The sequence below is a fragment of the Bombina bombina genome, chromosome 10 (genome assembly GCF_027579735.1).
Source record: "Bombina bombina isolate aBomBom1 chromosome 10, aBomBom1.pri, whole genome shotgun sequence".
Classification (NCBI taxonomy): Eukaryota; Metazoa; Chordata; class Amphibia; order Anura; family Bombinatoridae; genus Bombina; species Bombina bombina.
Genome location: NC_069508.1, coordinates 18,145,678 through 18,172,306, shown reverse-complemented (window position 1 = coordinate 18,172,306; position 26,629 = coordinate 18,145,678). Strand labels below are relative to the sequence as shown.

At 38.6% G+C, this 26,629-nt stretch overlaps 1 protein-coding gene across 2 annotated transcripts in view; it reads left to right on the top strand.

Moving 5' to 3' along the window:
• The window catches only part of CFH (complement factor H), a 379,102-nt gene that overhangs the window by 16,149 nt on the left and 336,324 nt on the right, over positions 1-26,629 (top strand). For both annotated transcript variants that reach the window (XM_053693829.1, XM_053693830.1), the window contains exon 2: positions 4,888-5,070. In XM_053693829.1, the coding sequence (XP_053549804.1) occupies positions 4,888-5,070 (183 nt within the window). The remainder of the gene's footprint in view (positions 1-4,887; positions 5,071-26,629) is intronic.

Here is a 26,629-nt window from a genome sequence, read left to right as displayed (position 1 = left end):
TATTGTCACTATTCATAAGACTAGGTCATGTAATCACTGTATTGTCACTATTAATAAGACTAGGTCATGTAATCACAGTATTGTCATGGTCAGTATTAATAAGACTAGGTCATGTAATCACAGTATTGTCATGGTCAGTATTAATAAGACTAGGTCATGTAATCACAGTATTGTCACTATTAATAAGACTAGGTCATGTAATCACAGTATTGTCACTATTAATAAGACTAGGTCATGTAATCACAGTATTGTCATGGTCAGTATTCTGACTGTGATAGTAGCTTCATTCCCCATTTAACTGCAGGTGGATCATTACAAAAATTGCCTGGTTTTAATTTTACCTCTTGGCAATCATAGGGTTAAACATTATTTTTAAAGCCTGAGAAAACCTGCAGATTGTTAAATATATATTTCCCCATCACACTGGTGGGTCAGTGCTTGAAAACTGTATCTGTATATTCAAATTATGGAAACCAAATATAAAAAATATCACTAATGAGCACTGATAGCCTTCTGACAATATGTTGTGAGTGTACCATGATCACCTTCTAGTGGCAAAACACAAAAATGCACCTAAATGTTATTCATTTTACAGATTTATTAAAGAAAGTTATTATACAGTATGAAAATGCAGCACTGGTTATTTTTTACCTCCTACACCCCCTTCCCCTCCTGTATGTTTTTAATCTTAATTTGTGTATTAAAGGCTATACTTCTGGTGTTTTGCGCTCTTATTGTCTGTTTCTGTAAAACAAAGACAGCTAGATTTCAAGTGTTGCAGTACGGCTATTACCGCTGAAAAATTAGCCATTGCACGTGGAATGGCCGGTAACGCATACTATGAATCACAGCGGTATAGATATACCCCAAGCATTTTAGCCTATAACACAACTTCCATTCTGCATTTAAAAAAATTACGTTTTAGTGCGGGATTTTCCATAGCGCCGTATTACAGGTTGTGCGGTCCGGTTAAAATGCTTGCGTTACAGCCTATACCGCCATCTGAGAGCAGTAGTTATGGATTTTGTGAAAACCAAAATTTTTCACAAAACTCATAACTAAAATGTTACAAATTACACTAAAACCCATAAACTACCTATTATCCCCTAATCTGCCGCCCACCCACATCACAACTATTAAATAAACCTAATAACATCTAATCCTCTGACCCCCACATCACCAACACTATAATAAAGTATTAACCCCTAAACCGCCAGCCCCCCACATCGTAACTAATAAACTAAACCTATTAACCCCTAAACCTCCAGCCCCCCACATCGTAACTAATAAACTAAACCTATTAACCTCTAAACCGCCAGCCCCCCACATCGTAACTAATAAACTAAACCTATTAACCTCTAAACCGACAGCCCCCCACATTGTAACTAATAAACTAAACCTATTAACCTCTAAACCGCCAGCCCCCACATTGTAACTAATAAACTAAACCTATTAACCTCTAAATTGCAAGCCCCCCACATCGTAACTAATAAACTAAACCTATTAACCTCTAAATCGCCAGCCCCCACATCGTAACTAATAAACTAAACCTATTAACCTCTAAACCGCCAGCCCCCACATCATAACTAATAAACTAAACCTATTAACCCCTAAACCTCCAGCCCCCCACATCGTAACTAATAAACTAAACATATTAACCCCTAAACTGCCAGCCCCCCACATCATAACTAATAAACTAAACCTAATAACCCCTAAAACGCCACCCCCCCACATCGTAACTAATAAACTAAACCTATTAACCTCTAAACCGACGGCCCCACACATCATAACTAATAAACTAAACCTATTAACCCCTAAAGCGCCAGCCCCCCACCATCATAACTAATAAACTAAACCTATTAACCCCTAAACTGCCAGCCCCCCACATCATAACTAATAAACTAAACCTATTAACCCCTAAACCGCCAGCCCCCCACATCGTAACTAATAAACTAAACCTATTAACCTCTAAACCACCAGCCCCCCCACATCATAACTAATAAACTAAACCTAATAACCCCTAAACCGCCAGCCCCCCACATCGTAACTAATAAACTAAACCTATTAACCTCTAAACCGCCAGCCCCCCACATCGTAACTAATAAACTAAACCTATTAACCCCTAAACCGCCAGCCCCCCACATCATAACTAATAAACTAAACCTATTAACCCCTAAAACTCTTGCCTCCCACATCTCAAAACACTAAACTATTAACTCCTAAACCTAACACCCCCTAACCTTAAATTAAAATTACAATATAACTATCTTTAAATAAATAAAAACTTACCTGTGAAATAATAAAAAAATGATTAAACTATAAATTAACATAACTATTCTAATAAAATTAAAAAAAAGAATACCAATTTAAAAAACCTAAATTACATGATTAAAAAAAAACCTAACACTACTAAAAATTAAAAACCTAAATTGCAAACTAAATAAAAAATTAAAAAAAATCTAAGATTACAAAAAATAATAAAAAATAATAAACACTAAAATTATGAAAAATAATAAATGAAATTATCAAAAATAAAAAAATTACATCTAATCTAATCGCCCTATAAAAATAAAAAGCCCCCCAAAATAAAAGCACCCCCTAACCTACAATAAACTACCAATAGCCCTTAAAAGTGCCCTTTGTAGGGCATTGCCCTAAATCAAACAGCTCTTTTACCTAGAAAAAAATACAAAGTCCCCCCAACAGTAAAACTCACTACCCAACCAACCCCCAAAATAAAAAAAACTAAGTCTAAAAAAAAAAAAAAAAAACTAAGATAAGGGCATTTGTATCAGCATTGCCCTTAAAAGGGCATTTAACTCTTTCACTGCCCTTGGGGAGGCTTTTTTATTTTTATAGGGCTATTAGATTAAATTATTTTTAATAGATTTGTTTATTATTTTTGGTGATGTTAGTGTTTTTTATTTTCTGTAATTTTAGTGTTTTTTTGTAATTTTAGGTTTTTTTATTTTTTTCGTAGTGTTAGTTTTTTTAAAAATTTGTAATGTTAGGGTTTTCTTTCGTTTATTTTATTTAGTTAAAATAGTAATTAGTTTAATCATAGTTTTTTTTTATTTCAGAGGTAAGTTTATATTTATTTAAATATAATTATGTTGTAATTTACATTTAAAGTTAGGGGGGTGTTAGGTTTAGGGGTTAATAGTTTAATTTAGTGTTTAATTAGTTACGATGTGGGGGTTCTGCGGTTTAGGGGTTATTATATTTAAATAGTGTTGGCGATGTCAGGGGCAGCGGTTTAGGGGTCAATAATTTTATTTAGTGTCGCCAATGTCGCGGGGTGGCGGATTAGGGGTTAATAACTTTATTTAGCATCGGGGAGTGGTGGATAAGGGGTTAATAATTTTATTTAGTGCCGGCAATGTTGGGGGCGGTAGATTAGGGGTGTTTAGACTTGGGGTTTATGTTAGGGTGTTAGGTTTGAACATAACTTTCTTTTTCCCATAGACATCAATGGGGTTGCGTTACGGCGATCTTCATTCCTCGATCGCAGGTGTTAGTTTTTTTTCTAACACTTTCTCCTCATTGATGTCTATGGGGAAAAGCGTGCACGAGCATGAAAACTCATCCTTTGGTTTTTGTGCGATAATGCACCATACCGCACAGCACAAGGAGGTTTTTTAGTACCTCGTAATGGCAGCGATATGAAAAGGGCAAAACCGCATTTTTTTGGCGTTATTTTCGCACCCTGTTTAGTGCAAAACTTGTAATCTAGGTGAGAATGAGGCTAGAGACTTTATATATATGCACAGTATGTATCAACAATTAAGCACCGCACTGCAAAAAATCTCATAAAAAATAAAAGTTTAAACAGCATTAAAACTGACATTTTGTTAGCACAATTTGCATTGCTTTGCAGTTCACACCCCTTGAAAAGCCATTTGAGTATCTTGAGTATTTTTTTTGTCTTTCCTGTGCTTTGGCTAGTTAGAGATATAAATGTGGTCTTGTGCTCATCAAGCAATTACTGTGTAGCATTTTGCAGGGTTATATGCATGTCTTTATAGTCATGACTAAGCTCTCACTCACTATGAAAGCAACAGCCAGGGTGCTCTTCAATATTCCCCTATACTATGGCACAGAGCCTGTAAGGCACTCAATGTAATCCAGCTAATAACCACTACACTTTTGCATACAGCATTTTCATTCAGAAGTAGGCAGACTTTCATGATGTTCGGATCTTTTTGGAGCCAAATTTTTTCTTGTGAAAGTGAAGCTCACTAAGATCTGTGCAAATCCAGATCAAAGTGTCATTCACTTTCACAAGAAGAAATTTGTCTCCAAAAAGATCCGAACATCATGAAAGTCTGCCTACTTCTGAATGAAAATGCCGAATGCACAAGTCTAATAATTACATTTATTTAATGTTGTTTTTTGACTGCATATAATAACACCTCAAGTACCCCCAACAGTTAAGGTTTTCCTTATAGCTGAACCAGTGCACAGGTGAAATAATCGGCTGAGGGGTGAGAGCAGGTTAGTAACCATGGACAGTGATCAGCTGATTACCGCACCTGTGCACTGGTTTAGCTATAATGAAAACCTGCTCTGTTAAGGACCGCGGTTGAGAAACACTGCGTAAAAGAACCTTGGTAAATAAAAATAAAAAAATGAAATGATTGTTTTTATGAAATAAAACAAATAACGTGTTTTGCCAGCAAACGATAACCTTTCCTTTTGCGTATTATAGAATGCAGCAAATAAAAAATAAATAAAAAGGACATTTTGTACAATGATTTATTTATTTACAGTTTTTTTTCCATATTTGATTAGTTGCTTAACACTTTGTGGTTATATTCTAGATAAATGTGTGTCAGACACAAGTGCACCATATTTACCCAAACTTGTTATTTGTGTAATTATATTTAGTGAGATGCAAGAGGCCAGAGCGAAGGAAGGAAGCAGAACTTGTAGATGATGCTGAAACATTCGCACCTGGTACAACAATTGTTTTTAAATGTCGGCCTGGATACAGCAGACTTGGCAGTATAAAAATGACCTGCACAGATGTTGGCACATGGGTTACTGCTTCTCCAGAAGGACAATGCAAATGTAAGTATGATTGTATTGGTAGTGTATACATTTTATACTTTAAAAACTGTAGTTTTTATCTCTTAAAGCCAATTAGCGACAGACATGTAGCAGGGTTAGCATTGAGAAGCCTTAAAGGGACATTAAACACACATTTCATGATTTAAATAAAAAACAAAATTTATGCTTACCTGATACATTTATTTATTTCCGGATATGGAGAGTCCACAACATTATTCAATTACTAGTGGGAATATCACTCCTGGCCAGCAGGAGGAGGCAAAGAGCACCACAGCAAAGCTGTTAAGTGTCACTCCCCTACCCATAATCCCCAGTCATTCGGCCGAAGGGAAATGGAAAAGGAATAACACAAAGGTGTAGAGGTGCCTGAGGTTTAGTAAAAATAACTGTATTAATAAAGGGTGGGGTCATGGACTCTCCATATCCATAAATAAAGAAATGTATCAGGTAAGCATACATTTTTGTTTTCTTTCCTAAGATATGGAGAGTCCACAACGTCATTCAATTACTAGTGGGAACCAATACCCAAGCTAGAGGACACAGAATGAACAGGGAGGGAGAACAAGACAGGCAGACCTAAACAGAACGCACCACTGCTTAAAGAACCTTTCTCCCAAAAGAGGCCTCAGCCAAGGCAAACGTATCAAATTTGTAAAATTTGGAAAATGTATGCAGAGAGGACCAAGTTGCAGCCTTGCAAATCTGTTCCACAGAAGCTTCATTTTTGAAAGCACAAGAGGAGGAGAAAGCCCTAGTGGAATGAGCTGTAATTCTCTCAGGAGGCTGCTGTTCAGCAGTCTCATAAGCAAAATAAATCATACTTCTCAACCAGAGGGAAAGAGAAGTAGAAGTAGCCTTCTGACCCTTATGCTTTCCTGAGAAACAAACAAACAGGACAGAAGACTGGCGAATATCTTTAGTTGCCTGTAGATAGAATTTTAGAGCATGCATAACATCCAAGTTGTGCAACAGGCGTTCTTTATAAGAAGAAGGATTGGGACAGAGAAATAGAACAGCAATTTCCTGAATAATATTTCTATCTGAAACCACTTTAGGAAGAAACCCCAATTTAGTACGAAGAACCGCCTTATCGCATGAAAGATAAGGTATGGCGAATCACACTGCAAAGCCGAGAGTTCCAAAACTCTCTGAGCAAAAGAGATAACAATAAGAAACAAAACCTTCCAAGATAGCAACTTAATATCTATGGAATGTATTGGCTCAAACTGAGCCTGCTGCAAAACTTTAAGAACAAGATTAAGGCTCTAAGGAGGAGCAACAGGTTTAAACACAGGCCTGATTCTGACCAGGGCCTGACAAAAAGATTGAACATCTGGCACATCCGCCAGACGCTTGTGTAACAAAATAGATAATGCAGAAATCTGACCCTTCAGAGAACTAACTGAAAACCCTTTCTCTTTTTCTGACCCTACTCCAAGAGTAGCCCTTAGATTCACACCAATAAAGGTATTTACGCCATACCTTATGGTATATTTTTCGAGTAACAGGCTTTCGAGCCTGGATCATGGTCTCAATGACCGACTCAGAAAATCCACGCTTAGACATAACTAAGCATTCAATCTCTAAGCAGTCAGCTTCAGAGAAATGAGATTTGGATGGAGGAATGGACCCTGAGTTAGAAGGTCCTTCCTCAGAGGCAACCTCCAAGTCGGCCGAGATGACATCTTCACTAGGTCTGCATACCAGATCCTGTGAGGCCATGCAGGAGCTATTAGAATTAACAATGCGAGCATTGTAAATCTCTCTCAACTCCAAGATGTTTATGGGGAGAACAGACTCCTCTTGAGTCCATAGCCCCTGTCCCTTTACCAAGTCCCAGACTGCTCTCCAGCCTAGTAGTCTGGCGTTCGTGGTCACAATCAGCCAGGAAGGTCTCTGGAATCATGTTCCCTGATACAGATGGTCCTGAGAAAGTCACCACGGGTGAGAGTCTCTTGTCGACTGGTCTAGATCTATCCTCTGAGACAGATCCGAATTGTGTCTGTTCCATTGTCTGAGCATGCATAATTGCAGAACTCTCAAATGGAATCGAGCAAAGGGAATGATGTCCATGGAAGCGACCATCAGATCAATTACCTCCATACATTGAGCCACTGATGGCCGAACAGTAGACTGAAGAGAGAGGCAAGAGGAGAGAATTTTGGATTTTCTGACCTCCGTCAGAAAATTTTTCATAGATAGGGAATCTATTATGGTCCCTAAGAAAACCACCCTTGTAGCTGGAACAAGGGAACTCTTTTCCAGATTCACTTTCCAACCATGGGAATGTAGAAAAGACAACAAGATCTCTGTATGGGAGTTTGCTTGTTGAAAAGATGGTGCCTGAACCAATATGTCATTCAGGTATAGCGCCACTGCAATTCCCCGAGACCTTATCCCTGCCAAGAGAGCCCCCAGAACCTTTGAGAAAATTCTTGGAGCTGTGGCAAGGCCAAACAGAAGAGCCACAAACTGAAAGTGTTTGTCTAGAAAAGCGAATCTCAGGAATTTGTGATGATCCCTGTGGATGGGAACATGAAGATATGCATCCTTCAGGTCTATGGTAATCATGAACTGACCCTCTTGGACCAAAGGAAGAATGGAACGAATGGTTTCCATTTTGAAGGACGTTACCCTGAGAAACTTGTTGAGGCACTTTAGGTCTAAAATGTGTCAAACAGTTCCCTCTTTTTTGGGAACCACAAACAGATTTGTATAAAATCCTAGACCCTGTTCCCTTACTGGAACTGGAACAATCACTCCCAGAAAGGTCCTGAAAGCAATTCAAGAATGACTCTCTTTTTACCTGGTATGCAGATAATCTTGAGAGATGGAATCTTCCCTTGGGAGGGAAAGTTTTGAATTTTATTTTGTAACCCTGAGATACTATGTCCACAGCCCAAGGATCTGGGACATCTCATCTCCACGCTTGACAAAAAAGGGAAAGTCTGCCCCCCACTTGATCAGATTCCGGACCGGGGGCCGACCACTCATGCTGACTTAGACTCTTTGATTGCTTCCCCTTATTCCAAGACTGATTGGGCTTCCAAGAAGACTTAGACTGCTCCTGCTTGGAAGAGGGAGAGGAAGGCTTTTGACCTTTGAAGTTACGAAAGGAATGAACATTACTTTGACGTCCTTTGAGTCTGTTCTTCTTGTCTTGCGGTAAAAAGACCCTTTTCCACCTGTAAAATCAGAAATTATTTCTGCCAGCCCAGGTCCAAACAAGGTAAGGAAGCGCCAGAAGCTTGGACTTAGAGGTAACATCAGCTGACCAAGATTTTAGCCACAATGCCCTGCGGGCTAGGGCAGTGAAGCCTGACATCTTGGCTGGCTTCCAGTCTAATAATTTGCAAGTTAGCATCAGAAATAAAGGAATTGGCTAGTTTGAGAGCCTTAATCCTACCTTGTATCTCCTCCAAAGGAGTCTCTACTAAAAATGATTCAGACAAGACGTCCCACCAATAAGATGCCTCACTTGCTACTGTGGCAATACAAACTGCAGGTTGCCATTAAATACCTTGATGAACATAAGCTTCTAGCTTTTTGTCCATGGGATCCTTAAAGGAGCAGCTATCCTCTATGGGGATAGTAGTTCTCTTAGCCAGAGTAGAAATAGCCCCTTCTATTTTAAGCACCATGCACCAAAAATCTTTAATGGAGTCAGCAACAGGAAACATCATTTTAAATACTGGAGACAGGGAGAAAGGAATCCCTGGCTTCTCCCATTCCTGTGAAATAATCTCAGTCACACGGTCTGGGACAGAAAAAACTTCCACAGAGGAAGGAACATCATAGTATTTATTAAGTTTACTAGACTTCTTAGGGTTGACAACGACAGACGTATCAGAGTCGTCCAAAGTAGCCAATACCTCCTTTAACAGTACACAAAGGTGTTCAAGCTTAAATCTGAAGTTTACTTCTTCAGTATCAGATAAAGGAATAATACTGTCCGAATCTGAGATTTCACCCCCAGAGGCTACCAACGTATCCTTCTCATCAGACTTATGAGGGAGGGAAACCTGCGTAGCAGTAGGTAGAACAGACCCTTACTATCTGAATGTCTAATTTTCCTCTTCCATTTTCCCAGCATAGGAACAGCAGATAATGCTGCAGATACCACAGAAGATACCTGTGCAGCGAAATCTCTTCCAGGAGGCTGAGAGGAACTGCAGGGCACTGAATGTGATACCATAGAGGCTTGGGACATTTGAGGAGAAAGCTGTGGTATTGCCTGAACAGCATCATCCTGAGAGACATTAGGCTCAGAGGGCAACAATTTATCTTTAAATTGAAGTGTTCTAGCTAAGCATGCAGCACATAGGCAAAACAATTTGTGCCTCTAGGCATAACAAGCATTTGTCAAAAGAGTCTTGGTCCATGTCCATAATACTAAAAAAAAAATCCCCAAATTGTAGAAATGTTTTAAATACACTGTCAATTTAAGAAATTTTAATACCACAGCCGCTTAACGTTAGGCAAAAATTCTTTAAAATAATAAACCAATCAGGCCCCCTACACCTCAGACAGGCTAAGGTGCCTTACCGTAACACTTATATACAATTTGGCTGCCAGAAGTCTCTAAAACGATCATATAGTAGATGGACACTGAAGAGACTGAAATTCAAAGATGCAGCTCCGCTCCGTGAATATCCCGACAGTAGAGAGAAGTCAGAGAGACTGCTGCTTCATAACTTGTGTTTCCGGCGAGCCTGAATGCTCGCCAGAAACACTGGGCATCAAGCTCTATACGTAGCTTTATAAATAGGCCCCCTAGTCTCAACATACATAATGTGCCTGCCCACTGCCAAAGAAAATCCTGTATAAAGGATTTTAAAAATGTCCCCATCTACTGCATATGACATATTCTTCTGAAGTGCAAGTCTCCAGTACCTAGAAGACAAAAGCACTTACCTGCAGTCTAGCTGTCCGGCAGGAATACAGCTCACAAGGCGTGAAAGGACACATACTCCTTACAGAGATCTGTAGAAAAAGAAAGAACAGAGTAACCAACTCTGGCTTTCTGTACCATGGGCAGCAATGTGTTAGGAAACAAAGCAAGGACTACCTCACAACTTCCTAACTGCTTAAAAGCCACCATTACTCTACTGAAGAGATTGACATGGACTCAGCTAAACCTAAATCCTTGCTTGCAGAGAAAAGTGCCCGAAAAAGGAATTCATTTCTTCAGACACCAAACTTCACCTCCTCCATTGACAGAGACAAAGAGAATGACTGGGGATTATGGGTAGGGGAGTGACACTTAACAGCTTTGCTGGGGTGCTCTTTGCCTCCTCCTGCTGGCCAGGAGTGATATTCCCACAAGTAATTGAATGACGTTATGGATTCTCAATATCTTAGGAAAGAAGTTTAAACAATACGTTTAAACAACTTTCCAATTTACTTTGATTATATAATTTGCTTCATTCTCTTGGTATTTTTTGTTGAAGAAATATATGTGCAGCCACCAATCTGCAGCTCCTGAGCCTATTTAGATATTCTTTTCAACAAAAGATATTAAAATATATATTTACTGTTCTGTGTATTTATAAATAGATATTCCTATATATAGATGTATATATCTATACATATAAATAATTATATATATATATATGTATACATATATATATATATATATATATATATATCTATCTATATATATATATATATATATATATATATACTAGTGGGAAAGCCTGCCCAGAGGGCAGTCTATTGCGGTGACGGAACCACCGAACCACTCTGCCATTTTCGGAAGTGCAGTCTATTGTGGTGATGGAACCACCCTGCCATTTTCGGAAACCAATAGGATGAGAGCTACTGAAATCCTATTGGCTGTTTAAATCAGCCAATAGGATTTCAGTAGCTCTCATCCTATTTGCTGATTTGAATTTGAAGAATCAAATCAGCCAATAGGAATTCAAGGGACGCCATCTTTAATCGCGTACCTTGAATTCACTATTCAGTGTACAGCGGCGATCGTACGAAGATGATTCTCCACGCTCCATGGCTCCATGGTCGCCAGTCTTCAGCTCAAGGGTCGCAGGTCTTCAGTTCCAGGGTCTCCAGTCTTCAGCTCCGTGGTCATCGGTCTACAGCTCCGCCCTCTGCTCCTCGCCGGATTGTTCCTGGAAGAAGAAAGAAGAGGTCGCCGTTCAGAAGAAGACTTCACCGCCTGGAACAGTACCTTCTCCGTCGGACTTCAGGAATGGTGAGTACCAACCTGGGGTTTAGACTTAGGTTTTTTTTAATTTTTTTGGGGGGGGGTTGTTTTATTTAGATTAGGAATGGGCAGTAAAAGAGCTAAATGCCCTTTTAAGGGCAATGCCCAAACAAATGCCATTTTCAGGGCAATGGGTAGTTTAGGTTTTTTAGTGTTAAGTTCTCTTATTTTGGGGGGTTTGGTGGGTGGGGGGGTTTTACTGTTAGGGGGGACTTTGTGTATTTTGAATGTAAAAAAGCTGTTTATCTTGGGGCAATGCCCTGCAAAAAGCCCTTTTAAGGGCTACTGGTAGTTTATTCTTAGATTAGGGGGTGCTTTTATTTTGGAGGGCTTTTTATTTTCATAGGGATTAGGTTTAATTTTGTAAACTTTGGTAATTTGGTTTTTATTTTCTGTAATTTTAGCCTTTTTATTTTTTTTAATCTTAGTATTTTTTAGTTTAGGTAATTTGTGTTAATTCAGGGGGTGTTAGGTTAGGGGGTGTTAGGTTAGGGGGCTTAGTAATTTAATTAGCTATTTTCATTGTGGGTTTTGGCGGTTTAAGGGGTTAATAGGTTACTTAGGTTTATTGCGATGTGGGGGTTGGCGGTTTAGGGGTTAATAGGGTAAATAGGTTTATTGTGATGTGTGGGTTTTGCGGTTTAGGGGTTAATAGGTTCATTATGTTTATTGCGATGTGGGGGTTTTGCGGTTTAGGGGTTAATAGGGTAATTAGGTTAATTGCGATGTGGGGGGTTTGCGGTTTAGGGGTTAATAGGGTAATTAGGTTTATTGCGATGTGGGTGGTTGACGGTTAAGGGATTAAGGGGTTAATTACTTTATTATTTTGCGATGTGTGGGTTTGCGGTGTATGTGTTAATACTTCGTGTGGGAGGTTAGTTTTTTTTTTTTTTTATACTTTGTGCGGGCGGTGTTTTTTTTTTTTAATGCTCTGTTTGCCTTCGCTGCATCCCGGTGGATTCCGAAAATGGCAGGGTGGCCCACCCTGCTATTTTCGGGAATCCACCCGGATGCAGCGATGGCAGGGTGGTTAAAGAATTCACCTTTGGTTGATTCTTTCACCACCTTGCCATTTTTGGAATCCACCCGGATGCAGCTTCACTGCATTCAGGTGAATTCTTTTGGCTGCGCGTGCCAACATTCCATTGAGGATGCGCGCGCAACTGCCGACGGTGACAGACATTACAAACGCAATTTTAGTATATATATATATATATATTTATATGTATACATATATATTTGTGCAAAATACCATCAGATATATGTAAAAATATGTATTTATGAATAAATAGAACATATTCTTCTATGTGAAGCACATTGGAATGTGAAATATTCATGTTGGGTTAGCTCACTTGAGAATATGAGATCAGGCTTGCGCGTGAGTAGAGTGTTAGGGTTTTTTTCCACTTTTTTTTGCTCCATTGACTTTTGTGGGGGAATATGTGAATGTGCGCACGATATTCCAAGTTAGTCTTTTTATGCATGTCGGGTTAGTGCGCAAGTGAAAACAATTTACATTCAACTCATAATACGAGCGCAATCCGTCACATGCAAAAAGCTTACTATTAGTGGAGTTTAAGCTTGAGCAAGAGTGTTAAATACCACTCCACTTGTAATCTGGCCCTTAAGTCCATGAGCTAGTGACGTATGGGATATACATTCCTACCTGAAGGGGGCAACGTTTCCCAAACCTCAAAATGCCTATAAATACCCCTCCCACCTCACTCATACTTCAGTTTTACAAAATTTGCCTTCCTTGAAGGATGGTGAAGCAAGCCGTGCTTGATTTCTTCTGTGACAGGCGCTTCTAAGCATTTTGAAGCCCAGTTCCTCTCAAAGTACAGTGTTTGTCTGAGGGATGTGAGGGAGTATTTGCCTAATGATGTCATGTTTTCACCTATAGGAAATCTATTCTAAGGCTATCTGTAAATTCAGTCGTGGGGATTTATCTGCCACCTCCCTTTACAGATCGACATTATACTCCTCTACCATTACCTCTGCTGATATGTTTCAGTACTGGTTTGGCTGTCTGCTATATGTGGGTGGGTGTCTTCAGGTAAGTATATATCTTTTTGAAGACACTCTCAGCTATGTTTGGTACTTTATATTTTTAAAGTTTTAAATATATATTGCATATATTTGCCATGAGTCAGGTCTATGTTTATTTCCCTTTGCAGTCTGTGGCCTCTAGTTATCAAGCCGTCAACCTCAAATACGCTGGAATTCTGCAGCGTATTTGTGGCGAGGCTGATTCGCCTAAGTTACGTCACTCCAGATGTTCCGAACGCAAGTTCGGCACAATCTGACTACTTTTGGGAGTTATCAAAAAACTAGCAGGTACGCTCGCCACTATTCCGGGCCAGCGTACCTGGTTTTCAATCCGCCGCCCTGGAGGTGGCGGATCCCATAGGAATCAATGGGAGTCTGACCATAGCGAAAGTTCATGTTCGCTGCTGCCCGACATCCCATTGATTCCTTTGGGAAGTTTGTACACCTAACACCCTAACATGTACCCCGAGTCTAAACACCCCTAATCTGCCCCCCTACACCGCCGCCACCTATATTAAACATGCTAACCTCTAAACCGCTGCTCCCAGAGCCCACCGCAACTATAATAAATATATTAACCCCTAAACCGCCGCTCCTGGATCCTGCCGCAACTATAATAAATATATTAACCCCTAAACCGCCGCTCCCGGACCCCGCCGCAACTATAATAAATATATATACCCCCAAACCGCCGCTCCCGGACCCCGCCGCCACCTATATTAAACTTATTAACCCCTAATCTGCCCCCCCTACCCCGTCGCCACCTATAATAAATGTATTAACCCCTGTCCTGCCCCCCCTACACCGCCGCAACCTATAATAAAATTATTAACCCCTAAACCTAAGTCTAACACTAACCCTAACACCCCCCTATCTTAAATATTAATTAAATAAATCTAAATAAATATAACTCTTATTAAATTAATTATTCCTATTTAAAACTAAATACTTACCTATAAAATAAACCCTAATATAGCTACAATATTACTAATAATTATATTGTAGCTATTTTAGGATTTATTTTTATTTTACAGGCAAATTTAAATTTATTTTAACTAGGTACAATAGCTATTAAAAAGTTATTAACTATTTAATAGCTACCTAGATAAAATAAAGTCAAATTTACCTGTAAAATAAAAACTAACCTAAGTTTCAATTACACCTAACACTACACTATCATTAAATAAATTATTCCTATTTAAAACTAAATACCTGTAAAATAAACCCTAAGATAGCTACAATGTAATTAATAATTACATTGTAGCTATCTTAGGATTTATATTTATTTTACAGGTAACTTTGTATTTATTTTAACTAGGTACAATAGTTATTAAATAGTTATTAACTATATAATAACTACCTAGCTAAAAGAAATACAAAATTACCTGTAAAATAAATCCTAACCTAAGTTACAATTAAACCTAACACTAAACTATCATTAAATAAATTAAATTAATCAACTACAAGTAGCTACAATCAAATACAATTAAATAAACTAACTAAAGTACAAAAAATAAAAAAAATCTAAGTTACAAAAAATAAAAAAAATTACAAGATTTTTAAGCTAATTACACCTAATCTAAGCCCCCTAATAAAACAACAAAGCCCCCCAAAATAAAAAATGCCCTACCCTATTCTAAATTACAAAAGTTAACAGCTCTATTACCTTACCAGCCCTTAAAAGGGCCTTTTGCGGGGGCATGCCCCAAAGTATTCAGCTCTTTTGCATGTTAAAAAAATACAACCCCCCAACATTAAAACCCACCACCCACATACCCCTACTCTAACCCACCCAAACCCCCCTTAAATAAACCTAACACTAACCCCCTGAAGATCTCCCTACCTTGAGTCGTCTTCAGTCAGCTGACCACCGATGGAACAGAAGAGGACATCCGCAGTGGCTGAAGTCATCATCCAAGGGGCGCTGAAGAGGTCTTCCATCCGATAGAAGTCTTCATCCATGCGGCGTCTTCAATCTTCATCCATTCAGAGCGGAGCCATCTTCAAGCGAGCCGACGTGGAGCCATCCTCTTCCAACGACGCCTACCCGACGAATGGATATTCCTTTAAGTGATGTCATCCAAGATGGCGTCCCTCGAATTCCGATTGGCTGATAGGATTCTCTCTAGGATGCAATCAGCCAATCAGATTCAAGTTCAATCCGATTGGCTGATTGCATCAGCCAATCAGATTTTTCCTACCTTAATTCCGATTGGCTGATAGAATCCTATCAGCCAATCGGAATTTGAGGGACGCCATCTTAGATGACGTCACTTAAAGGAATATCCATTCGTCGGGTAGGCGTCGTTGGAAGAGGATGGCTCCGCGTCGGCTCGTTTGAAGAAGGCTCCGCTCCGGATGGATGAAGATTGAAGACGCCGCATGGATGAAGACTTCTATCGGATGGAAGACCTCTTCAGCGCCCCTTGGATGATGACTTCGGCCGCTGCGGATGTCCTCTTCTGTTCCATCGGTGGTCGGCTGGCTGAAGACGACTCAAGGTAGGGAGATCTTCAGGGGGTTAGTGTTAGGTTTTTTAAGGGGGGTTTGGGTGGGTTAGAGTAGGGGTATGTGGGAGAGTATTAATGTTGGGGGGTTGTATTTTTTTAACATGCAAAAGAGCTGAATACTTTGGGGCATGCCCCGCAAAAGGCCCTTTTAAGGGCTGGTAAGGTAATAGAGCTGTTAACTTTTGTAATTTAGAATAGGGTAGGGCATTTTTTTTTTATTTTGGGGGGCTTTGTTATTTTATTAGGGGGCTTAGATTAGGTGTAATTAGCTTAAAAATCTTATAATATTTTTTTATTTTTGTAACTTAGTTTTTTATATTTTTTTGTACTTTAGTTATTTTATTTATTGTATTTAATTGTAGCTACTTGTAGTTAATTAATTTAATTTATTGTATTTCTTTTAACTAGGTAGCTATTAAATAGTTAATAACTATTTAATAGCTATTGTACCTAGTTAAAATAAATACAAAGTTACCTGTAAAATAAATATAAATCCTAAGATAGCTACAATGTAATTATTAATTACATTGTAGCTATCTTAGGGTTTATTTTACAGGTATTTAGTTTTAAATAGGAATAATTTATTTAATGTTAGTGTAGTGTTAGGCGTAATTGAAACTTAGGTTAGTTTTTATTTTACAGGTAAATTTGACTTTATTTTATCTAGGTAGCTATTAAATAGTTAATAACTATTTAATAGCTATTGTACCTAGTTAAAATAAATTTAAATTTGCCTGTAAAATAAAAATAAATCCTAAAATAGCTACAATATAATTATTAGTAATATTGTAGCTATATTAGGGTTTATTTTATAGGTAAGTATTTAGTTTTAAATAGGAATAATTAATTTAATAAGAGTTATATTTATTTAGATTTATTTAATTAATATTTAAGATAGGGGGATGTTAGGGTTAGTGTTAGACTTAGGTTTGGGGGTTAATAATTTTATTATAGGTGGCAGCGGTGTAGGGGGGGCAGATTAGGGGTTAATAAGTTTAATATAGGTGGAGGTGGGGTCCGGGAGAGGCGGTTTAGGGGTTAAACAAATTATTTAGTTGGGGCGGGGTCCGGGATCCGCAGGATAGGGGTTAATAAATTTATTATAGGTGGCGGCGGTATAGGGGGGCAGGATAGGGGTTAATAGGTATTATGTAGGTGGCGGCGGGGTCTGGGAACAGCGGTTTAGGGGTTAATATATTTATTATAGTTGCGGCGGGGTCTAGGAGCGGCGGTTTAGGGGTTAATAACTTTATTTAGTTGCGGGGGGCTCCGGGGGCGCCGGTATAGGGGGTAGAACAGTGTAGTTTAGTGTGGGTGCTTAGTGACAGCTTATCAATAAAGCTGGGAAAAAGCCGAAGAGCAGCGAGATCGGATGAGTGATAACTATCACAGTCCGCTGCTCATTGCCCCGTACTTGGTGCGCGACTTTTTGACAGCTTTTTTGATAGCTTTGGCGAGTGTATTCAGGTCCGCGGCGGTGATGTGAGGCGAGCTTAGGCGGGCGTATTGGGGCCGGCAAAGGCAGGTAAGTAGACGGCTTGATTACTAGAGGCCAATGTTTATTTCCCTTGCAGTCTGCACTTGAACAGTTTCAGCCTGGAAAATTATCGCCTAGATTTAGAGTTCTGCGTTAGCCGTCAAAACCAGCGTTAAGGGCTCCTAACGCTGGTTTTGGCCGCTCGCTGGTATTTAGAGTCAGTCAGGAAAGGGTCTAACGCTCACTTTCCAGCCGCAACTTTTCCATACCGCAGATCCCCTTACGTCAATTGCGTATCCTATCTTTTCAATGGGATCTGCCTAACGCTGGTATTTAGAGTCGTGGCTGAAGTGAGCGTTATAACTCTAACGACAAAACTCCAGCCGCAGAAAAAAGTCAGGAGTTAAGAGCTTTATGGGCTAACGCCGGTTCATAAAGCTCTTAACTACTGTGCTCTAAAGTACACTAACACCCATAAACTACCTATGTACCCCTAAACCGAGGTCCCCCCACATCGCCGCCACTCTAATAAAATTTTTTAACCCCTAATCTGCCGACCGCACACCGCCGCAACCTACATTATCCCTATGTACCCCTAATCTGCTGCCCCTAACATCGCCGACACCTACATAATATTTATTAACCCCTAATCTGCCCCCCCCAACGTCGCCGCTACCTTACCTACACTTATTAACCCCTAATCTGCCGAACGGACCTCGCCACTACTCTAATAAATGTATTAACCCCTAAAGCTAAGTCTAACCCTAACACTAACACCCCCCTAAGTTAAATTTAATTTAAATCTAAAGAAATAAAATAAATATTATTAAATAAATTAATCCTATTTAAAGCTAAATACTTACCTGTAAAATAAACCCTTATATAGCTACAATATAACAAATAATTATATTGTAGCTATTTTAGCATTTATATTTATTTTACAGGCAACTTTGTATTTATTTTAACTAGGTACAATAGCTATTAAATAGTTAATAACTATTTAATAGCTACCTAGTTAAAATAATTACAAAATTACCTGTAAAATAAATCCTAACCTAAGTTACAATTAAACCTAACACTACACTATCAATAAATTAATTAACTAAACTATCTACAATTATCTACAATTAAATCAACTAAACTAAATTACAAAAAAAAACAAACACTAAATTACAAAAAATAAAAAAAATTACAAGAATTTTAAACTAATTACACCTACTCTAAGCCCCCTAAAAAAATAACAAAGCCCCCCAAAATAAAAAAATGCCCTACCCTATTCTAAAATAAAAAGTTAACAGCTCTTTTACCTTACCAGCCCTTAAAAGGGCCTTTTGCGGGGCATGCCCCAAAGAAAACAGCTCTTTTGCATTTAAAAATAACATACAATACCCCCCCCCAACATTACAACCCACCACCCACATACCCCTAATCTAACCCACCCAAACCCCCCTTAAAAAACCTAACACTAAGCCCCTGAAGATCTCCCTACCTTATCTTCACCACGCCGAGTATCACCGATCCGTCCAGAAGAGGGTCCAAAGTATTCATCCTATCCGGCAAGAAGAGGTCCAGATAAGGGTCCGAAGTCTTCATCCTATCCGGCAAGAAGAGGACATCCGGACCGGTAGACATGTTCATCCAGGCAGCGTCTTCTATCTTCATCCATCCGGCACGGAGCGGGACCATCTTGAAGCAGCCGACGCGGATCCATCCTCTTCTTCCGGCGACTCCAGACGAATGAAGGTTCCTTTAAGTGACGTCATCCAAGATAGCATCCCTCGAATTCCGATTGGCTGATAGGATTCTATCAGCCAATCGGAATTAAGGTAGGAAAAATCTGATTGGCTGATTGAATCAGCCAATCAGATTCAAGTTCAATCCAATTGGCTGATCGAAACAGCCAATAGAATGCGAGCTCAATCTGATTGGCTGATTGGATCAGCTAATCGGATTGAACTTGAATCTGATTGGCTGATTCAATCAGCCAATCAGATTTTTCCTACCTTAATTCCGATTGGCTGATAGAATCCTATCAGCCAATCGGAATTTGAGGGACGCCATCTTGGATGACGTCACTTAAAGGAACCTTCATTCGTTGGGAGTCGGCGGAAGAAGAGGATGGATCCGCGTCGGCTGCTTCAAGATGGTCCCGCTCCGCGCCGGATGGATGAAGATAGAAGACGCCGCCTGGATGAACATGTCTACCGGTCCGGATGTCCTCTTCTTGCCGGATAGGATGAAGACTTCGGACCCTCTTCTGGACCTCTTCTTGCCGAATAGGATGAAGACTTTGGACCCTCTTCTGGACGGATCGGTGATACCCGGCGTGGTGAAGATAAGGTAGGGAGATCTTCAGGGGCTTAGTGTTAGGTTTTTTAAGGGGGGTTTGGGTGGGTTAGATTAGGGTTATGTGGGTGGTGGGTTGTAATGTTGGGGGGGTATTCTTTGGGGCATGCCTCGCAAAAGGCCCTTTTAAGGGCTGGTAAGGTAAAAGAGCTGTTAACTTTTTATTTTAGAATAGGGTAGGGCATTTTTTTATTTTGGGGGGCTTTGTTATTTTTTTAGGGGGCTTAGAGTAGGTGTAATTAGTTTAAAATTCTTGTAATTTTTTTTTATTTTTTGTAATTTAGTGTTTGTTTTTTTTTGTAATTTAGTTTAGTGGATTTAATTGATTTAATTGTAGATAATTGTAGATAGTTTAGTTAATTAATTTATTGATAGTGTAGTGTTAGGTTTAATTGTAACTTAGGTTAGGATTTATTTTACAGGTAATTTTGCAATTATTTTAACTAGGTAGCTATTAAATAGTTATTAACTATTTAATAGCTATTGTACCTAGTTAAAATAAATACAAAGTTGCCTGTAAAATAAATATAAATGCTAAAATAGCTACAATATAATTATTTGTTATATTGTAGCTATATTAGGGTTTATTTTACAGGTAAGTATTTATCTTTAAATAGGATTAATTTAATAAGATTTATTTTATTTCGTTAGATTTAAATTAAATTTAACTTAGGGGGGTGTTAGTGTTAGGGTTAGACTTAGCTTTAGGGGTTAATACATTTATTAGAGTAGCGGCGAGGTCCGGTCGGCAGATTAGGGGTTAATACTTGAAGTTAGGTGGCGGCGATGTTAGGGAGGGCAGATTAGGGGTTAATACTATTTATTATAGGGTTTTTGAGTCGGGAGTGAGGAGGTTTAGGGGTTAATACATTTATTATAGTGGCGGCGAGGTCCGGTCGGCAGATTAGGGGTTAATAAGTGTAGTTAGGTAGCGGCGACGTTGGGGGGGCAGATTAGGGGTTAATAAATATAATATAGAGGTCGGCGATGTTAGGGGCAGCAGATTAGGGGTACATAGCTATAATGTAGGTTGCGGCGGTGTATGGAGCGGCAGATTAGGGGTTAATAATAATATGAAGGGGTCAGCGATAGCGGGGCGGCAGATTAGGGGTTAATAAGTGTAAGGTTAGGGGTGTTTAGACTCAGGGTTCATGTTAGGGTGTTAGGTGCAGACTTAGGAAGTATTTCCCCATAGGAAACAATGGGGCTGCGTTAGTAGCTGAACACTGCTTTTTTGCAGGTGTTAGGTTTTTTTTCAGCTCAAACTGCCCCATTGTTTCCTATGGGGATATCGTGCACGAGCACATTTTTGAAGCTGGCCGCGTCCGTAAGCAACACTGGTATTTAGAGTTGCAGTGGCGGTAAATTATGCTCTACGCTCCCTTTTTGGAGCCTAACGCAGCCCTTCAGAGAACTCTAAATACCAGCGTTGTTTAAAAGGTGCGGGGGGAAAAAAACATGCGTAGCTAACGCACCCCTTCTAATGCAAAACTCTAAATCTAGGTGAGTGTTTGGGAGAAATTAAGTAAGCTAGTTGTAACTTCGGTTTTGTTTTTTCAAATTTTCGCGGGCAAATTAGGCTTGCGATGGCACAAAATGCTTCTATTTATTGCGTCATTCTTGGCACAAATTTTTGCGTTTGATGGTGACGTGAGTTACGTCATTTCTTGCGTCTTTGTTGATGGGAATTTCGCGAATCGTGTAATTTCCTGTTAACCTTGGTGCCAAAAGTTTTTTTCTCAGCATTTGCGTCATCTTTGTTGGCGTCACTTTTGGCGCCAAAAATGTTGTTATATTAAGTCTCTCCCTCTTTTGCTCTCTGCTTTCATTTGTTACAGAGGGCTATGATATTTGCTTTTGTTTTTCATATAAGCATTTTTTCCCATTCTTGAAACTGCTATTTTGTGGAAATTGGATATTTTGTTTAAATGTTATTTTTTCTTTTTTGTTACATTTTGCAAGATGTCTCAAACTGATCCTGCCTCTGATGTTACTGTAGAAACTATGCTGCCTGTACACAATTTCTACCAAAGCTAAGTGTGTATATTGTTTAATTAGCTGATTTTATTTCTTCAGCTCAAATATGTGGCACTTGTTATGTTTTATTATTCATACTGATAATGTTTCTATAGTACATATACATCTACTGTTTTACCTTCACAGTCTAATGTACATGATATTACTGTTGATATAAAGGATTATATTGCAAAAGATAAAGAGAAGGCTGTGACTGCTACTCCACCTTCAAATTAACGTAAAGGATCTCTCCTAACTTCTCATAAACCTTTGAAGTTTGTATTGATTGACAGCATACTGTAGTATTTCTGCTCATGTGATTTTCTCTGACTCAGAGGATTGTATTTCAGAGACTGATTTTGATAAATAAAAACTTTCAATTGAATGTATTCATTCTTGATTAACAAAGTATTGTTTACTTTGAGTATTGAGGAATCTAGTCCTCTTGATAACAAGAATAGCAATATTTGAATTCAGTTTTTTTTAAGCTTCTGAGGTAACTCTTGAAGTTTTTCTTATTCCAGTTGCTATCTATCATATGTTTAGTAAGGAATCTAAACTTAGTGTTTGTTTTTACCCTTTTTCTAGGTTTAAAAAGCTATATCCTTTATCTATGGCTAATTTAGTGTTTTTAGGTAAAAGTCCCTTAAGGTGGGGCTATTTCTTCTATTGCCGAACGTACTTCTATCCTATGGAAGATATTTCTTCTTTTAAGGATCCTTTAGATAGGAAGTTTGTTTCCTATCTTAAGAGAAGCATATTTACATATTGGCCATATTTTGTAACCTGCCATTTCTATGGCTAATGTTGCTGCTGTTTCAACTATTTGGTTGGACAGTTTAGTTATCAGATCTTGATTTGTCTAAGAATTGTTCTTTTACTTCAACATGATAATCATTTCATTTATGATGCTATATTTTATGTCATTTTATCTGATAATAAATCTTTGTTTTTAGCCTTTTTTATTAGAAAAGTTTTATGGCTTAAAACTCTGATATGGTGTTTAAATTTAGATTACTATCTTAATATTTTAGAATAGTAATTTTTAAAGGTTTTCTATTGGATTTTATTATCTCTTACTGGGGAAAAGGGAGTCGTTTATGCCTCAAGTTAAGAAATCTAAGGGTAATTTTTAAACTCCCAATTGTTTTTTCATTCCCCTAAGGCTTCTGGCTCTGATTTTAGATTTTTTTCTGAATTTGAATAATTCCAAGGCTTATAATTAAACTAATTTCAGCCCCTAAGACTGCATGAAGGTGCAGCCTTTTATCCAGTTCTACTGGTGGGGGGGCAGATTGAATTTATTTCAACACATTTGGACAGTTTCTGTTCAAATCAATGGATTCAGAATATTGTTTTCTCAGGGGTATCTGATAGGTTTCAGAATAAATACCTCCCATGGGAAGATTATTTTTCATGTATTAACAAACCCTGTGAAGTTTCAGATTTAGAGTTTTCAGGGGTGATGGTTCCAGTTCCTCTGCAGGAATGGAGTTTGGGTTTCTATTCAAATCTATTCATTGTCCTAAAGAAAAAATGTGTTCAGACTAATTCTGGATCTAAATTTATTTATATCGTTTTGTAAGAGCCCCAACTTTCAAGATGGTGACTATAGGGACTATTCTGTCTTTCTGTTTAGCAAGGTTACTTCATGTCCACAATAGACTTACAGGACGCTCATTTTCAATTCATTCAGACCACTATTGTTTTCTGAGATTCACTTTTCTAGATAAGCATTACCAATTTGCTGCTTGTCCTTGCTAGCGGCAGTTCAGAGACTCTTTTCAAAGATTCTTGGTGCCCTTCTATCTGTATTCAGAGAGCAGGGTATTGCAGTGTTTCCTTATTTTGATGATATTTGGTACTAGCTTTAATCTTTTCATTCAGCAGAATCTCACATGATACAACTAATGTGGTTTTCTTCAAGACATGGTTGGAGGATCAATTTACAATAGTGTTTCTTGATTCCTTAGACAAGAGTCACCTTTTTAGGTTTCCAGATTAATTTTAGTATCTATGGTTCTTTCTCTGATAGACTAGAGATGAATGAAGTTAATTTTAGTTTGTCTAAACCTTCAGTCTCTATTTTTCCTTCAGTGATTATGTGCATGGAAGTTTTTGGTCTCATGACTGCAGCATCAGGTACAATCCTCTTTGCTTGTTCTCATTTGGGGCCTTTATAGCTTTGCATGTTGCACCATAGGCGCAGGTATTATTTTCAGTTATCACAACTGGTATACTTAAATCCCAACACTTTTTTCTCTCTGATTTGGTGATTGGACTATCACCTTATTGTTCAGGGGGCCTCATTTGTTCGTCCTACCTGGACTGTATTCTCAACAGATGCAAGTTTTTCAGGTGGGGTAGCTGTCTGAGAGTCTCTTACAGCACTTGGGTGTTGGAAACCTCAGGAGGCGAGGTTACCAATCAATATTTTAGAACTTCATGCTATTTTCAGGGCTCTTCAGGCGTGGCCTCTATTTAAGAGACAACTTTTACATTTTTTTTAAACAGACAATATCACAACAGTGGCATTTGTCAATCATCAAGGAGGGACTCGCAGTCCTTCAGTTTTGGAGGAAGTATATCGGATACTTTCTTTGACTGAATCCAACTCTTGTCTAAATTTCTGTGATTCATATCTCAGGTATAGACAGTTGGGAAGGGGATTATCACAGCCATCAGACTTTATATCTGGGGAGAGTGCTCTTTATCCAGATGTGTTTTTTTCATCTTGCTCAGATGTGGGGTCTTCCAGAAATAGATCTGATGGTCTCTCGTCTAAACAAGAAGCTTTTCAGATACCTTTTGGGTCCATGGATCCTCAGGCGGAAATGGTGGATGCACTAGCAGTTTTTTAGTTTTTTCCAACCTGCTTAATTTTTTCCGCCTCTGGTTCTTTTTCCAAGGGTGATCTCCAAGATCATAATGGAATGATCTTACGTGTTTCTGATAGCACTAGCTTGGTCCCTCAAGTTTTGGTATGTGGACCTTGTCAGGATGCCCAGTTGCCAGCCTTGGTTACTTCCTTTAAGGCCAGACCTTCTGTTTCAGGGACTGTTTTTTCCATCAGGATCTCAAATCTCTAATTTTGAAGGCATGGCAATTGAATGCTTAAGTGTTTAGTCATAATGTTTTATGATACAGGCTTGTAGGTCTGTTTCTAGAAGAATTTATTTTTAGGTTTGGAAAACCTATATTTCATGATGTTCTACTCATGATTATTCTTGACAGTCTTTTAGAATTCCTAGGATTTTACAGTTTCTTCAGGATGGTTTGGATAAACGTTTTGTCTGCAAATTCTTTTAAAGGACAAATTTCTGCTCTTTCTGTCTTATTTCATAGAAAGATTGCTAAACTTCCTGATATTCACTGTTTTGTTCAGGCTTTGATTCATATTAAACCTGTTTATAAATCTATTTCTCCTCCTTTAAGTCTCAATTTTGGTTTTGAAAATTTTACAGGCTCCTCTTTTTGAGTCTATGGCCCCAATTTATCAAAGGTCTTGCGGACCTGATCCGACACTGCGGATCAGGTCCGCAAGACCTCGCTAAATGCGGAGAGCAATACGCTCTCCGCATTTAACATTGCACCAGCAGCTCACAAGAGCTGCTGGTGCAACGCCGCCCCCTGCTGACTCACGGCCAATCGGCCGCCAGCAGGGAGGTGTCAATCAACCCGATCGTATTCGATCGGGTTGATTTCCGGCAATTCCTGTCCGCCTGCTCAGAGCAGGCGGATAGGGTTATGGAGCAGCGGTCTTTAGACCGCTGCTTCATAAGTTGTGTTTCTGGCGAGTCTGAAGACTCGCCAGAAACACGGCCCTTCAAGCTCCGTACGGAGCTTGATAAATGGGCCTGTAGGTATTTTCCGGACATTAAATTACTTTCTTGGAAAGTGTTATTTCTTTTGGCTATCTCTTCTGCTTGAACAGTTTCTGTATTGTCTCTTTATCTCATTTTCCATTAAGATAAAGCTGTTTTGCAGACTTCATTTTAATCTTTGCTTAAAGTTGTGAATTCTAACAACATCTGATTCCAGGAAAGGTCAGAAAGCCTCTGTCTGTTATTTCTCTGTTTTTTTTGGTTTAGATTTTTAATTCACAAAGCTTAGAGAATTACAGCTCATTCTACTAGATCAGTTGCCACTTCTTGGGTTCAGTTGATCAAATTTGCAAAGCAGCAAATTCTTTTTCTAATTTTACCTTTTTTATGTTGTTGCTTCTTCAGAAGCAACCTTTGGTGGAAAGGTTTTTTAGGCAGTTGTTTCAGCTTGACTCTAATGCCTTTGATTTGAGTTTTTTTGAAATTTTTAAGAATTATTTTGGGGATTTAATTTCTCAGTGGAAATAGCTATTTTTATTTTTTCCCTCCCTCTCTAGTGACTCGTGGATTTCCACATCTTGGGTATTATATCCCATACGTCACTAGCTCATGGACTCTTGCCACTTACATGAAAGAAAACATAATTTATGTTAGAACGTACCTGATAAATTCATTTCTTTCATAGTGGCAAGAGTCCATGAGACCCACCGTATTTTTTGTGGTTATGATTTTTTTTGTAAAAAGCACATTGTTTTTTCCAGTTCCTCTTTTTGTGTGCTTTTTACTCCTTTTTATACATCTCACTTTTTGTCTATACATTAAACTGAAGTATGAGTGAGGTGGAAGGTGTATTTATAGGCATTTTGAGGTTTTGGAAACTTTGCCCCTCCAGGTAGGAATGTATTTCCCATACGTCACTAGCTCATGGACTCTTGCCACTATGAAATAAATTTATCAGGTAAGTTCTAACATAAATTATGTTTTTAAATGCAATAATTTAACTAAAAGAGCATTTTCTCATGTATTTGTTCTCTACAGCTGGTATAACAAGTCATTAGAAGCACATTAAGGAAAAACTATTTTACAGTACACGGTCTATAACGCCTTTACAGTT